The sequence below is a fragment of the Pinus tabuliformis genome, chromosome 7 (assembly GCF_031772625.1).
Source record: "Pinus tabuliformis cultivar Carrire ecotype Pingquan chromosome 7, CPIR1, whole genome shotgun sequence".
Lineage (NCBI taxonomy): Eukaryota > Viridiplantae > Streptophyta > Pinopsida > Pinales > Pinaceae > Pinus > Pinus tabuliformis.
The window spans coordinates 806,726,483-806,743,615 of NC_142293.1; the positions used below are offsets into that span (position 1 = coordinate 806,726,483).

The 17,133-nt window shown below is 35.7% G+C and overlaps 1 protein-coding gene across 3 annotated transcripts in view; it reads left to right on the forward strand.

The window, feature by feature from the left end:
• Window positions 1-2,483: 2,483 nt before the first annotated feature.
• The window catches only part of LOC149250016 (nuclear poly(A) polymerase 3-like), a 46,279-nt gene continuing 31,629 nt past the window's right edge, over window positions 2,484-17,133 (forward strand). Inside the window, exons 1-6 of one of the 3 annotated variants that reach the window (XM_089458887.1) lie at window positions 2,484-2,908; window positions 3,010-3,428; window positions 3,533-3,610; window positions 6,143-6,250; window positions 12,195-12,257; window positions 12,345-12,506. In XM_089458887.1, the coding sequence (XP_089315013.1) occupies window positions 3,159-3,428; window positions 3,533-3,610; window positions 6,143-6,250; window positions 12,195-12,257; window positions 12,345-12,506 (681 nt within the window). In that variant the 5' untranslated portion in view covers window positions 2,484-2,908; window positions 3,010-3,158. The remainder of the gene's footprint in view (window positions 2,909-3,009; window positions 3,429-3,532; window positions 3,611-6,142; window positions 6,251-12,194; window positions 12,258-12,344; window positions 12,507-17,133) is intronic. The other 2 variants (XM_089458888.1, XM_089458889.1) reach the window with 2 other exon arrangements.

A 17,133-nucleotide genomic window follows, 5' to 3' on the forward strand; every position in this document is an offset into this window, starting at 1 on the left:
CATGATCTAACACTTTTTAGTATCATCAAATTAAGCTTTCTATCCCTAAAAATAAGTGAAGTGTTCACTTGAAAAGCACATCTCAATGAGAACTCACAATTATTCAAATCTTCAACATAATCATCAAATTTTTATAATTTATAAAATGAAAAATAATTAAATAATCCAAAAATTAAAATGGAATAGATATAAATAAAAAAGTATAAGAATAAATTAAAGACAATTTATATAAACTATATATATTTTAAAATATAATTTGAATATATAAATTATATATTTTTAAAATATAATTTGAACTGTGGGAAGATGGAGAATATCCATCACCTTATTCATGGATCTTTATTTAAAGTTTGCAAGTTGTGAGACATTATTAATAGAATTGGGTATGTGAAACTAGTCTTCTCTACTAATAGTTTCTTTCATGTGTTGAGAATGAACAATTTTGCTCGAGATGATTTCACTAATAAAAATGTAAACTTGAACTCTTGAACTAGTCCTAATGAGAAATGATATTCTTTTTTTGACAACTTTTCCTTAATAGTGGGTGTGATATGCAGTGTAAATTTTGTCCCTATGTCCTTTAACATAGTAAAACAACTAATATATATTAAGAATAAAGACCCTCATAAGGTTATAGGTATAATTGGCCTCAAAAAAATATCATTGTACTCACTTAGTGTACAATTAAAAAAACATATTTTGAAATCATTTTTATATTTAATATGAGGAACATATATCAAACACAACTCTTCGGGATAGACAACGCCTTGACGCCTTTCAAACCCCTATTGAGGTTCATCATGAAAAGAATAGAAAGAGAGATCAATAGACCACATAGATATAGTAGAGATGCAACGGTAAATTACCTATTGTACAATTAAAAAACATATTTTGAAATTACTTCTATATTTAATATGAGGAATGTATATCAAGCAAAGCTCTTCCAGATAGATCACATCAATTTTTTTGGATCAACTCATTTCGAATCCCTGCTAAAGTTCATCATGAGGAAAAGAATGGAAAGAATCTCATCATTAGGAAAAGAATGGAAATAACCTCATCATGAGGAAAATAATGGAAAGAGAGATCGACAAACCACATAGTTATAGTACAAACCACATAGTTATAGAAGAGATGCAACCCTAAATTCCAAACGGCTATAAAATCAAATAATAATAATAATATAATAAAAAGAATGGCTATGAAATCAAATAATAATATACCGAGTTCATCATTAGGAAAAGAATGGAAAGAGAGATCGACAAACCATATAGTTATAGAAGTTATAGTACAAACAACATAGTTATAGAAGAGATGCAATCGTAAATTCCAAACGGTTATAAAATCAAATAATAATATAAGAAAAAGAACGGCTATAAAATCAAATAATAATATAAGGAACACTATATAATATATTAAAAATTTATAAAGAAAACAACGGAAATTTTCATTATTATTTATATTTCCAAATCAAATAATAATTATTATATAACATTCCTTTTATTATATTATTATTTGATTTCATAGCTGTTTGGTATTTACCGTTGCATCTTTACTATAATTTTGTGGTATGTTGATCTCTTTTTCATTCTTTTCCTTGATGATGAACTTCACTAGGGGTTGGAAATATTAATAATAATGAAAATTTTCTAGTTGTTTTCTTTTTAATTTTTAATATATTATATAACGTTCCTTTTATTATAGTATTATTTGATTTTATAGCCGTTTGGAATTTAACGTTACATCTCTACTATATTGTTTGATTTCATCGCCGTTTGGAATTTACCATTACATCTCTACTATATTATTTGATTTCATACCTGTTTGGAATTTACCGTTACATCTCTACTATAACTATGTGGTCTATTGATCTCTCTTTTCATCCTTTCTTGATGATGAACTTCAGTAGAGGTTGGAAAGGTGACGGATTGATCCAAAAAAAACTCATGTAATCTATACACAAGAATTTTACTTGATAATCATGAATCACAAAAGCCTCCATTCTAAAAAAAATATATATATATTTTTGTCCTTAACTACACAAATAACAAATTTTAAAACCATTACAAGAAATCTTTCTCTTTTAATATTCTAATTCAAATTAAATAATTAACATGTAACAATATTAAATTCAAATCCTTATAATCGATTCTATTACATTTTTAATAAAACATTTTATTTTATAAATTTTATATTCCAATTCAAATTAACTAATTAATCTATAATCCTATTGAATTCAATTCAAGTCGGTTTTTTTAACATTTTGAACAGACCATTTTATTTTATTAATCATGTTTTAAAAATTCAGTTTCAAATGAATAACAATCATTACATAAAACATGTTACGAGATATTGCTTGCTCGATAAGCTTTCTCCAAGAAAGTTGACTTTATAGTTTATTCCTTTTAAAAATAAATGGAAAACATGAATCCGTTCACTTAAATATTAACATTTTATGTTCATGCCTATCCCCTCTAACCTGTGGTTTTCATATGTAGGAAGAATTGCCTGCCATTCGAACAGCACCTAATTCCATTTGTTCACATTGCTATAATATAATCATTACATTTTTATGAGCTCGTAGTCTCATATACCCTTCGATCTCAAATCAATTTCAATTTCAATTTCAATTAAATTGAACCTGGCTCTTTCAAAAATGCCATTTTCCGAAGGTTGATGATTTGATGACATATATTCTCCCATATATACGACCACTCGTGTCTGTTCATCGTCCTCTTTGTTCGTAGTAATTTTGCATATTCCCCTCAGAAGCAGTGAAGATCGAACTATCTGGACAAAGTAGCCTTTGCAGTTGCTCTCCATTTAAGCTTGGCCGTACCTCAACAATCTTTTCTTCACTCAGATATCGACAATTCTGTAAATATTTTGGCAGGATTCATTTGTACAGGTAATTTTTCAACTGCCCAAAAATCTGTTTTTTTAAAGTTTTGCAGCAATTTGTTTTGCAATCAACTCCTCGCAGTTGCAATAGGTGTATTGGATTTCCAGTTCTTGCAGGTTTTCTGGGGTTCCGGATTTCATTTACAGATACATTTGAAAACTTAGTGCCCATCAGTTTGGTTTTATTGGCCTCAATTTCTCCAGTGCGTTTTAGGGTGTGAATTGAAGCAGACTGAGGCTTGGAAAGCTTGGCATATATGCATCCGTCGCAGAGACCCCCTCAGAGTGGCGTTATGAGCCCTACAAGTGCCATGTCGGCGCCTATCATGAGGCCCGCTGTGGCCGTTATACCTCCTGCGACGCTTGTTTCTATGCCCAATGCGAGGCCCCATATTGGTATCTTTGGCTCAACTGCTGCTGCTGCTCCTGTCTCTGGGCCCATCATGACGGTGCCGGCTATCCCTGGAAATGTATTTTTGGATTCGCCCTCTGAGATTGATATTGCTAGAACACATGCTCTTGAAAAGGTATTTGTTTGAAAGAATGTTCATATCTTTTGAATACTGAAATAGGTTTGGCATATTTGTCTTCTAGATATTTTCTCGGGGACTCACAAATTGGTATGTTCCAGTTCCAAATTGACGCAGAATTGATATTGACTGAAAAAGAAGAAGCAAAGAGGCGAAGTGTACTGGCTCAACTTGAACAGGTATATTCGCTATTGCATCTCTGGTTAATGTTTTTCAGTGAGTGTTGTGAGTTTGCGAAAGAAGTGTGAACATATATTAGAGCTCTTAATTTTGACTCCATATGTGGCATCGATCTGTACTTACACCAAGCCGCAATGTTCGATACAAACTCTGGGTTATGTAGAAGATGCATGCAGTGAATACAGCAGGAAACAAAAACCAAATCCAGTATTTAGACCCTAGACTTATTAGAGCTCTTGAATTAGTATTGTAGCTCATAACCTGAAATCGTACTAGAAGTCATTCAACTAAAACGTGCAATCAAGAAAAGCCGGCACAGAAGGCAGAGGTGTGTCACATGAACATATCAACGACATGAAATAAATTTCAAGAAGTTCAACCAATAAGAAAACCCGTAAATGCTCAGAGGAAGACAACACGCAATCTTATTTTAAGCACCTTTGAAAGACTGTAGACTATATGGGAGAGGGTTTTGAAATGCAGATATGTTGACACTGTTCAGCGCAATATATCAACACCAGTGTCTTTTCATCGTGTTTTCTAAACTGTTTTCCTATTAGGTAATGACTTTGATCAAAAGATATCTTAGAAATGCATGCACACATGCTCCCTTCATTGCGTTGAACAAAAACAAAAACAAAGTATTACACATCAACCATCCGGAAAGTTACAAGGCTCCAAAATTGCTTTACAGTTTACACCTTTACTCATATATCACACCTTTACTCATATATCCGTGTGAGAAGAGGATACTCCCTTTATTACTTTGAAGGTTTGCACAAGTAAATTAAAATTCCATATCTGCTGTGTACAAAATTACAGGGTCCTCATCCATACTCGTAGGCCAATTATATACAAAATAGGGTTGTAAATATGCTTTATCCCTTTACTGATACATCCATGCAAGAAGAGGAATCTAAGTATCATTGCCATCTTAAAGCAAAAATCATTTAGATCTTGTCTTGGCCAGTCCAGTAACCAAGTTTCATTTGTCAGGTTCCAAAGTGGTCAAGTGGCATAATATTGACTGCCATGGTCATCACCACTAGCCTCATCGAAGAAGCTTCCGCTATAGCCATTAGAGTGTTTGTCCATGGGGAGTCTAGAGCTACAGCAAACATTGGCATCTGAGTTTAATCGTAGGTGTTCCTTTAGTTTGTCTAGTCCTCACCTTGGGTGCCAGACTTCTTGACTGAGGTCTTAAAATCTTTGTTTTTGTCATTTAATTTCCATCTGACGTGTCTCATTGTCATCTCTCATTTTCAGCTATTCTTTTGTGTGCACCTTTTGGTGCTTTTATATCTGTCAGAGCTGAGCTTTAGATCCCCCTACTTGGGTGCTTACCCTGCCCAGTTGTTTAGTTAATCTCAAACACGTCATGCTTCATCTGGATGGCATAATCCTGTCAACTTATGTCTTTGGACAGTGAATATTGTACCGCCTTCTTAGCTTTCCATTTTACATCGTAATAGAGAGTTAACCTATTTCAAACTTTTATGTTCATGGTGTACAGCATGCATTTAAAAATAATATTATTAGCATTTAAACTTACACCTTGATTGGCCATGCGATTCGCATCGTCATTTTATGCTTGTCACGCCTAAGTAAAGGCAACGTAATGGAAATCTTTAGCATGAGATTTATTCTGAATATTATCCAGGTCAAATTGACATTTGCTGGCATCATATTGCTCCTCGCGATGTCTGCATTATATGTCAGGTGACCAACACAAATCTCTTTAATGCCCTCCCTTTTGGTAATGCTTTTAGGGAGCATGCACTTTTTCCACATTCTTGGTTGATCTTGCTAGTCCTCAAGCAATTTCAGATCCGATTCCTCTCTCAACATCTAAATAAAACCCCTTGTCTCTATTCTCCCTTGGTACCTTTTAGTTGCTTTTCAAGTTTCGTAAACTATTATTTGAGTGTCTCTTTTATATTTGGTTGTTGTAATGCAACGATCTCAACAGTGATATTTAGTACAAATTCTTGCAAAGCCGTTAGATACCCTTGTGTGTTCTCTCTCCTGCCCCTTCTCTCTCTCTATATATAGATTGTTTGAAAGATGAATTAGGGATTTGTTTGCTGTGTTAAGATACATCATGTCCTTAAAATTTGGATCCTCGTAATCACGAAATTGTTTCTGAAATTATCTTTTGATAAGGGGATATCACATATAGTGAGTCCATGTTGAGTTTTTACGTGGTTCTTTTCATGTCATTAATTGTTGTCAGAGAAATCTGAATCTGGGCTATTTCTATCGTAGATTTAATAAATGTCGTTGGTCAAAGGAGCTATTATATGATATGAAAATGGGTTGAAAATAATAATTAGCTTTATTTGGTACTTCATATGTTCTTCAGGCATTTTCTCTTTGTTTAATTTTATATTGTTTAATATTTAATTTCTTTCCCTTCTGTGGATGATTGATGTGTTTCATTTTCACAAGAGGAAACTAAGCAGGCATTTAGAAAGTTGTAAAATTTTGAGAAAACATGATTTCAATGACGTGCTTATCTTTTAATGTTATAGATTGTCAAACGCTGGGCGAGGAGAGTAACTCGGCAAAGAGGTCTCCCAAAAGATCTGAGAGAAAGCAGTAATGCAAAAATATTCACCTTTGGGTCTTATCAGTTAGGGGTAAGAAATTTGTTTGTTTGCCATTTTTATTCAAAATGTAAAATATCTTTTAGGTAGGACAAGTACACCATCTATTGTGGGTGTGAAAAATATATTCAATTTTATATTCAATTTTAAGTGTTTATGTGGTAATAATTAATAAAGTTTTCATGGGCTATCGGCTGAATATTTCCAGAGCCCTAGAAAATGCTATAAGGGAAATTGTTGCCAAGGTTGCTTGTTCTTTTAGTTCATGTTTTGTGCATTGTGTTTTTTGTGTTATATTAATTCTTTATAGGTGGATTCTACGGAGAAAGAAAATTACAATAAAGTGAATAGAAATTGCCTCAAATCTAAATGAGAATGATAAGACTTGTATGAAATTGGTAAGTATACTCTTTACTTTATTTTACTTTACAAAAAATAGCAGGGAAGGGAAGAAATTGCGATTTTTAAAACTTGTTCTCCTTTATGCAATGTTCGCTCTTTTCCCTTTCTTATGGACTGCATTCAACTTATTCATTAACATACCTATGCTTAATAAAATGAATATGTGAACTCTATATAGCTCCATAAAATTTTTTACACACGCAATTTTTTTGTCAGTCCATTTTTTTGATCTATGTACCCTTACGTGCAACAAATAAGAAAAAGGGAAGGAAAGACGGAAAAGAAAGATTCTCATATTCAAAATGCAACATGAACATAATTTTAATTTCTTAGAAAAACTTTTCATTTTTTTTAGCATTTCTTTATGAAATCAATGAATTTCACACTTTTTGATGTTATTGTTTACCTGTTTTATTTGAACATGTCTGCTTTTGTTTTCTTGGATGCAGCAAAGCTCTTCTTGTAGAAATTTACTGCACTGGTGCAATCAATGCAACTCAGAAAGTTTCAATTTTTTCTTGGAGGTTTCTTTGATTTTAACCTATTGAATTTTCAGCCTTAGGGCTGATCAAAATATAAATAAAACAGCAGCAACAGCTGACAATATTTCTTTTAACAACCCGAATTTGCCAGGCAATTCAAGAGAAAAGATACCAAAATGTGCCAACAATTTCCAGCCCTCTAGGGCAATCTTATCATGCATCAAAAAGGATTTGAAATTCACTTTATCAGAGCTGTAAATACAGCAGCATATCTGCCCTGTGTTCTTCACTATTGGTGTTAATCACTTAACAATTTCAGCTTTGACTTTTGTCAAATCAGCAAGAGATACAAGTGCTGGAAATTACAAAACCATGAAAAAATAGATAGCTGAAAATCAAATCTGCAACAGAGATAATTTTGGACCGTTAAAAACTTCATATATATGTATAAAGATGAAGTTCATGTACACACCATAGCCTTGTCACAAGGTTAGTGCAATTGTTTATCTCTCCAAAAGCCTAGCTGGGGAAGATAATGAAAAACATTAACTTGCACCAAGGAGCTCAAACATGTAAGTATCACACTAGCATGTCCTCCAAGGCAAGACATCTATTTTTCTTTGCTTCAACAAGTATAACCGAGGGTTTCATCACAAAACACTAATCTCCAAGTCTCCATAGGATCAAACCCTAACCCCAGTACTCAAGATGCTCCAAAAGAAACCCCAACACCTCTAGGACAAGAGAGATATAATTGAAGATGCACAAGAGAGAGGAAGACTAGTGTGCTCCTCTTAGTCATATTTCTAATACAATGAATAATAATGAGAATAATGAAAGGACTCTCTCCTCCTATATATGTGAGAGGTAAGGAAGGCCAACACTACATATGTGGGCTTAAACCATTACAAACAACCTAGAAAGCCACAAGTAGGCTCACACATGTGGAATGCTACACTCCAAGAGCACACATGTCAAGCTCCAAGGTGATGTCTCACACATGTGGAATGCTACACTCCAAGGGCACACATGTCATGCTGTAATGTCCTCAACAAATTAATGACCAAGGGGACTTAGTAGCCTATTTGTCCCTGTAGGCTATAGTCCATTAAATAGGGGATAAAAACCCAAAACTTACATTGTTGGGCGAGTTTTGGGTAAGTTGGGTGAAAAAAACCCAAAGTTGGGGCTTTGAGTGTGACACACTCAACCACTTAAGGAAGTGAGACCCCTCATAGAAGTCTATAAATTAAGGAGGCTTGGATTCAATTGGAGGCATCAATTGGAGATCAATTCATTCTGTTTTGAGCAATAGCTCTGAGGGTTTTAAGACCCCATTTTCTCTTGCCAATTTCGGTGGTGAAAGATTCCACCCTAGTTGGCTTTCCTTCTCCTTTTACCTCTGTTCGGGCACAAGAATCTTTTGAAGGGAAAAACGGATTGTCTCAGGCACCTTCTCTGTGGTAGTAAGTTCCTTTCTTAAGGCAGCAAGTTCATAGGAGCATCAATTCCTGAAGCAGCGAGTTCTTATCTTGGGTAGCAAGTCTCTAGGGCTCATTCTGAGAGCAGTTCCTGAAGCAGCAAGTCTATATCTTGGGCAGCGAACTCACTAAGGTCTATTCTGTGGAAGAAAGGGCAGTGTTGAGGTAACGGATACATTCTCGTGACAATGAGGAGCAGTCAAGGCGTGTTATGAGAGTGAAACCTGATAAAGTCATTCCTGTGGTACATCGAGGGTTTAAAGTAATCACAAGTGTTCTGTTCAAGGCAGTTGCCAGTGAGGGCCCAATGCAGCAGATTAAGGACATATCCAAGGCAATGAGGCCCTGTGGTGAAGAGAGAGTTCCTTTGATGTAGTTCTGTGGCAGCATCATTGTAGTACAACGAGCTTCAGTCTTGGGTTGGTCACCTCTGTGGTACAACAGTGAGGTTTTGTTCGGGATAGCAATGATCTATTGATACAACATAGTTGTTGGCAGCAAGTCTATGGTCTTAACAACACGTTTTGTGGTTGATAACACTTATTGAAGATTGGAAGAAGCACAATGATTAGTTGTCAAGGCATGTTATGAGAGTGAAACCTGATAAAGTCATTCTTGTGGTACATCGAGGGTTTAAAGCAATCACAAGTGTTCTCTTTAACGCAGTGAGGGCCCAACGCAACAAATTAAGGACATATCCAAGGCAATGAGGCTTGTAAAGGGTACAATGGAACTTTGTTTTTGGAGTGTGAGTCCTGTGAAGGACCATTTCTGTGGAGCAACGAAGTCCTGTGGTGAAGAGAGAGTTCCTTTGACGTAGTTCTGTGGCAACATCACTATAGTACAACGAGCTTCAGTCTTGGGTTGGTCACCTTTGTGGTACAATAGCGAGGTTTTGTTCAGGATAACAACGATCTATTGATACAACGTAGTTGTTGGCAGCAAGTCTATGGTCTTAACAACACATTCTGTGATTGATAACACTTCTTGAAGATTGGACGAAGCACAACGATTGAAGTGAAGTAGAAGATTTTATTGGACACCCTAGCAGCTGTACAATTAGGCGTTTCTTATCTGTTTAGATTGAACTAAAGAAAAGTAGGACCTATGAAGTGAACTTTTGTGGTTGGATTGTATACTGGATTACATATCATTATACTGTTCCATCTTGATGTTGCTCTTTGTCAGTGGCATAGTATTATTCTTTGCAAAAGATTGAATTGCATATTCTCTGGATCATTTTTGTCTTGCGGAGCTGAAATTTTATATTATTGATTACACAGTGTATCATTGGAAGGCAATTTGACTGTTCAAAGAATATATCGAATTTGATTAGTGTACAAAAATTAAAAAATAAAAAATTCTGTAAACCCTAGACCAAATTGCCCTAGTCTGTTACACAACCTCCAAGGTGATGTCGTATACAAGGAAGGCTCCAATGCAAAGGCACTCCATAAAATGTGTCCAACGCTTCTCTTACAAGCCTCCAGTGATTCCAGTGTTCCTCCTAAAGCCATGTGCTCCACTAGGTCCACTCGCCTTGCATGGACACTATTGTAACCTAGGCATTCATAGGTCAACTCCATGGTTACATGCAAGCATCCAAGCTACCCATACTATCTAGGGTTGAATGCTCTCCTTGTAAATACCAAATGCCCCTTCTCCAATGTAGGGTGTTATCTAGGCAAGCAATCTCCTCCATGTGGCTAGCATATGGAATGTCACTAAGGCTTCTAGATATCTCCAATGCCCTAAGGAAGAATGTTATGCATGCACCAAATTTAGGTCAAGCAACCACTAAGTAAGCCTTCTCCAATGTGCAAATCCATTATGGACCATTCAAAAGCATACACCATGTAGCCCACATATCATGAAGCACCCTGAAACATGGTGTAAAGCTTAAACACTCTCAAAGTAACCTTGAAAGCTAACTCTTCTTAGAAAACATTTTGACATATCTTTGGACCTCTCACTCCTTGGAGCTTTATTGACATATCTTTCTTGGAGCATATGGTTGTGCATAAGGTTCTTTATTTGTGGATATTTTTTTTTGAATTTTGGAATCTTCTATATCTTGGCTCTTATTTGGTGCATAAGGATTAATGGTGAAATGTTGAAGCTTTCAAGTTTCTACAAGCCTTCATGGTCGATCCATTTGAGGAGTAAGTCTACCACTTGGAAGGAAGAAGTTATAGGGTTTCATTCCTTCTTTATTTGTCGGTTTGCTTATTATTTAGTGCCATGCTTTGTTCTTCCTTGTGGATCCCGAGAAAAAGTCTCAAGTAAATTTGTCAAGCCATAGTTGATCTTGCTTAGTGAAGGTTTTCCGTTAAGGTTCCCTTCTTGTAGACCTTGACATTCATGGATGATTTTGATTGGGTGAGGGATTATGCTTCTTCTTGATTCTAATCTCAAAGCCCTATTCCATGAGAGAAATAGGCCAATTTTTTGGAGGGTTTATTTTTGATCTCATAAACATTTGATTCAGCCTGACTCCATTGCCTTGGGTGGATTTGGCATTGATCTTTACTTCCTCCCATCACCTATTTTAAAACACTAAAAATCCCAAAACTCTGTTTTAATAAGGCTTGTCTCAACCTTGCCTTGTGCCCTAGGGTGCCCCATTGAGCCAGAGGAGAGCTGGCATAAATTGAAGAGGATAGGTCATTGAGGCGAGAATGGTGATCATCCTAACAGTTTCTCTAAGTTGTACCTTATGGACTAGGGATTTTGTTCATTGAGTACAGTTTGACCAGTAACATGGACCAAATATTTAAATTTGGGCAATTGCTTTCATATGTTGCCGTGAACTTTTACTTGGAAATGCAAATGATACAAATTCTTGGACTCTAACTATATGCTTAAAGATTAATCATTAGATCACTAGAAGGTTTCTAGTAGTTAAGATTAGTAATGACAAAAACTTATTAAAGAAAACCAAACATAAAGGTTTCCATGTTCATGACAGCTTCTCCTCAAAGAAGAACAAAGCTTTTATAAAAAGGATTATATCCACAATAATGTTAAATTCAATCTTCACATGAGCTTTCTTGCTCTTAGCACCCACACAGACAGTACTTGGAACAGGTTTTCAACGAGTAAAATTGAATCAACTTGACCCCCACTTAGCTTCTTAACCAAAGTAAAATCTAGTGTACCCACTCACAGACCTGCTTTACATTGTAATTATCTTGTAAACCAAGGTGGAGGAATTATTCATATACTACTACTAGATTTTTAATACGTATTGATATGCATGTAACTAGCCAGTCACAAATAACAAATAGAATAAACTTTTAGTCCCCTTACAAATTGTTACACATTCCACATTTGCTTATTATAGCCTTTTGAACGACCTGTACATTGCACATTTTAGCTTCATAACAGGGTAAGTAAAAGAGAGTGTGTGCATCCTATTTTTGAGCCTTTTCATCTTTTCTCTCGAACCAAATGATCAGTAAGAAATGTTTATGCAAGACGATGATTTTTGGAAATATCTTTTTTATTTTATTGTTTCAAGGTTCTTTTTCTCTTCCCTTGCGATACATTTTCCTTGAAGTATTTGTGACCATTTTGAAACAGCTCTGACTATTAATTGATGAAAATGATCAGGTCCATGGACCAGAAGCAGATATTGATGCTTTGTGTGTTGGACCATGTTATGCAACATTGGAGGTAGGTGTCCTTGTGTGTCTTAGGTCATTTCTGAGATGAGAAACAGGTTTGGTACTGTCTCTAAGTAGAAAATTTTCTTTTATGCAGGACGACTTTTTTATTGTTTTGTACAACATGCTTAAGGACACACAAGAAGTTTCAGAGGTTCAATGTGTGAAGAGTGCAAATGTTCCCTTGATGCGGTTTAAATTCAGTGGGATTTCAATTGATCTCTTATATGCAAGGCTTTCTCTGAGAACAATTCCAGAAGTAAGTGTGATCTTCAGGTTTTGAAATTAATATATTGATATTCATTGTCCTTTTTTGTGAATATTACATTGCACATTTTCATGTTCATGATAACTTCCCTTCTGGATGATAGAAAAGGTGGACCATGGAGTAAAGGTGCTGTAGGTTGTAGAGTAACATGAAATTTTACAATATGGGTTTGGTCATTTATAATCTTCTCAGCAATGTCTCTTGCTGCTGTATGTTAGTAAGTTCAAAAAGAGAATCTCAATGCCACTAACTTATGATTTTGTAGCCTAAAATCTAGACTATGAAAGAAAGAGAAACAAATGAAATTTTAAATGAACCCCTGCTAGGTAAAGCAAAGCAAGTTTATTTGCACTCATCTTTCATTCTCTCATGAATCGAGTGAAATTTCTTGTGGAAGTTCTAATTGACAAATTCTAGTAGTTTGTGTGATATTGGGGGTAAAGTGATTACAAATGCACAATTGATGGATTTGCATATCATACAAGGAAGTTTGAATTAATGATTTTGTAGCCTAGAATTTAGATTATGAAAGAATGAGAAACAAATGACATTGTAAACAAACCCAGCGCTGTTAAAGCATAGCAAGTTTATTTGCACTCGTCTTTCATTCTCTCATGAACCAAGTGAAATTTCTTGGGGAATTTCTAATCAACAAGTTCTAGGAGTTTGTGTGAGATTTGGGTAGAGTGATTATCTTGTGGCTGCTACAAACTCTTTTTGCCAACCCACGGATACATGGGTTAAATTTGCACTTGATTTGCAGTTTCCAATGATTTGACACTAAGAATCATTGGCTGACTGTGATGATTGGCTGACTTCTTTTCTTCTTTTTTGCCCCTTTCCCTTACATGGTCATGCATGGGAGGGGAAGTTCCAGTGAACGTGTGATTTGTGGTGTTTATTTATCTGTTGGTTAACTCTTTGGTAACATCCCATGACTGTTCTTTCAATGGAAGTTGGGACTAAGTGCTAATTAGGAGTTTTGAATTTTTGATACATAACTAATTTTGGTTTATAGGGGCTATGTGGGATCCTCATGTTTCCAAATGCGCTTTTTTGGGCCTGAAACTGACATGGCACCCCTGTGTTTACAAATCATGGAAAACATTTGAATCTTTTTAGGTTATTTCCAAGCCATAATTGATGTGTTTCACTACCTAAAACATTTCCAGGTATTGAAATGCAGGTGGTTGAGTTTCCTGCAATTTAGGTTACATAAAACACAAATTTTGGTCAAATTTTGTTAATGCATTCAACCCTGGCCAAATTTATCAAATCATGTTGTGACATGAGGGAAGAGCTTGTGATTGGCTTCCATGCAAAATGGTCAAGACCTAGGTTGGTCCCATACATGTTGGTTTACAAGGGGCTTTGATACCAAGAACAATTATAAAAAGCTGCAAATAATATTTTGAACCTTTGATATGATAGCAGTCCATGACTCCATGCTTATGAAATTGGACAGCATACCATATTCATATTCTATTTGTTGAGTGTGTCTTCCAGCTTTAGAATGCAAACTAAATTGGTTATTGATGGGCAATGCAAGAGTGGAAATCCCAGAGTAACTCTGCCATGCATGCGGGAATCTCACCCAGGCTAGTATGCCACATGCAAGAGTAGAGCTCCCAGAATGAATGTGCCTTGCACGCCTAGATAAGTGCACCCTACCAGAAATAAAATAAGGTTGTCTAGAAATCAACTTGTCCACATGAGAAACTCTTCCATAGGTGTGCCCTCTTTCCATCAAAGGCTGAGTGCTCCACTATCAGAAGGAGAACATGCTCGGAACAACAAGGTAAATTAACAGTTTGGTGTCGGGCATGATCTATCCCCTTAAGGTGCCTATTATGATGGACGTATCGTGGTTTACCCCTCAATTTGAGGAGGTTGCATTGTTTGCTTACATCTTTTCTCCTATTTGTCTATGTAAACACGTGTTTTAGGGTGTAGAGCAACCATTCTCTAACAATAAGTTGATCTGGAGACGAGTGAAAGTTGGTTATGCAATTAGTTAGTGTTGCATTCTTCTATGTTTGGGTCGAGGAAAGGAGTTTCATCGATCTGGGTTTTCTAGGCATGTACAATTGTATTGAGTTGCATGAGGGGCTTGGCTTTTATGCTGTGTATGTTTAGGGGATGGGTTTTCCTGAGGTCAACAATGGATGTCCCCTTGTGTCCACTGTCATTACGCCTTAGACATATCATTTTGGTTGTATGTTTCCGTCTTTCGATGATTATTGCATGGATGGAAATTTTGATATATATTCATGCCATTGGTACACATTTTACTTAAGTGACAAGTTGTAGAACTATTGGATTGATATTATAAGAAAGAGGGGGAGTGGTTCTGTTCCATGTTGAAGTGTTGATATCCAAATTGTTTCTTTATTGATTTTTAAAAAGAGCTCCAGAGCTTACAAGAAGGATCAGAGAACGAGCAATTTTTTCTAATGTCGAAAGAATATGAGTCCTCTTTTTTCATACAAAATGCTGAGTTCCTCAAGGGTCAAGGGAAGGAGATTAAAAATAAGTCAAGGTATGTTTAGATCTTTAAATTTATAGTTGAGAACCCAACTCATGGATGAAGAAGTAGAATGCAAGATTCTGTGACCATATGTAAGGAGATGTACCTTAATGTCAAGGATTGTATGGTTCAGTAATATGGAAAAATTGGACTTGGGAATAACTTCGTGGTGGTCAACAACTTTGAAATTCATCAAAACTCGAGAAAACAATGGAAATGACTTGGCAAAATATGGGTAAGCATTAAAAAATGCAAAATATTTCGTTTTTTCATTTAAATTTATGTATAAACTAGCAACAATATATAATCATATGGCCATACCATATGAAAATAAGATACATATATAAAAGGTGTAAGATGCCAAATGATCTAGTATCTAGTATCAATGCCTCTGCTCCTTTAGTGGGCATAGATATTGGGTCATCCTCTAGTAGTGGAAGGTTCTGTGGCTGGAGTCAAACACAGTGGTGGGTACTAAGTCTAGTACCGAACTTTGTCCATCCTGTAGTGGCTGGTTAAGGACATCCTCTACTGCCACCCACTCCTGCTCATACTTGACATCTACTCAACCAGGGGAATCCATGAAAGATTTCTTGGCACTGATTAAACATCAAGGCCCCCGTTGAGCAATGCCAAAATACTCCAGCGTTTTTTTTTGAAATTGTGATTTTTTCGAAACTCAGAAAAACTTGCAATTTGTTTGGGTGATTTCTTGGGATGGGAAAATCGGAAAAAATAAAGATATTCCAATATTTTGGCAAAATTTTCCGCATTATTTTAGAGAATATAATATTCATTGACATTGAGATGCAGTGAAAGAATTATACATTGAGGCAAAATTTGCAACCTGTTTTGCTTCAGAAGCCTATACCATTTTTCCCATCGCATTTGACATAGAAAAAGATAAATCTTTCACTAGAATTAATAAGGAGAAACTAATCCAGAAAGGGCAAAAATGGAAGTAGAGGGATGATAGCTTTGTCAAAGAAAATAATGATCTATTCTCAATTTTGACATGGTCAAGTGTGGATGGAACAGATGATTTCACATAGCAACTGTATCCAAAGTGTGTCTATGCTGACAAAAACAACTTGAGCATGTGCCTAAGACAGTTGAAAACTGCTAAAAGATAGACCTATTTGATTGTGCAACCCCTAATATCTGGGTGGGTAGCCTGGTAGAAGAACGTTTTAGACTAATGATTGTTGAACTTTAAAATGATAGATCATTTTGATAGATCTTTTAGTCCCAATGGAAGGTAGGCTAAGAGTTTCTCCAGAGAGGGGTCTACAGCAACTACGTAATTGACATAAATTAGTTCAGTAGTGTGTCAAGTGTTCAAGTTCGAGTCTTCAGAGTTCCTCTTCTATACAGTGAAATGTATCGAACCAATGTAGGTTGTCTTTTGATGTATATGAGACCCAACTAGGAGCCTGCATTTTGGAAAGGTGGGATAAGCTCAAAATGCAATGAATATAACTCTTGCTACAAATTCAATTAAGCTCTGAGAGAATTTATTGTCAAGCACATTCCTTGTTATAGGAGGATAACAAACTCCTATAGATAGCACTAAGCTATGACGGAGTCAACTGCATAACTATTTTAAAACTAAACATTATAAAGGATAAGTGAGGCTTCTTAAGCATCATTCATATTTTTATAAAACTAGAGAATTATATTTAACATAAGGTTTTCACAAGGCCTTGGCTGTATTAGGAAGGCTCGATTTGAATCAGACCAAAGGGGAGCTTTTTGCACATAAAAGGCACCAGATTTTTAATATGTCATCTTCACTCAAATATCATAATAATATTCTATCACATGGTGTATTTCCACTTCCATAGTGATACAGATATTGATAGACAAACTGTAGGCCAAGTAAATAGCAAAGTGTGCACATAGCAAAACAGAGGGCAAATTGTGAAGTGTCCATGAGCTAAATACCTGTCAGAGCGAAGTGTCCAAGCAATGACCTAAATTTGGTGCATGCATAACATTATTCCTTAGGGCATTGGAGATCTTTAGACGTCTTAGTGACATTCCATTTGCTGGCCACATGGAGGAGATTGCTTGCCTAGATAACACCCTACA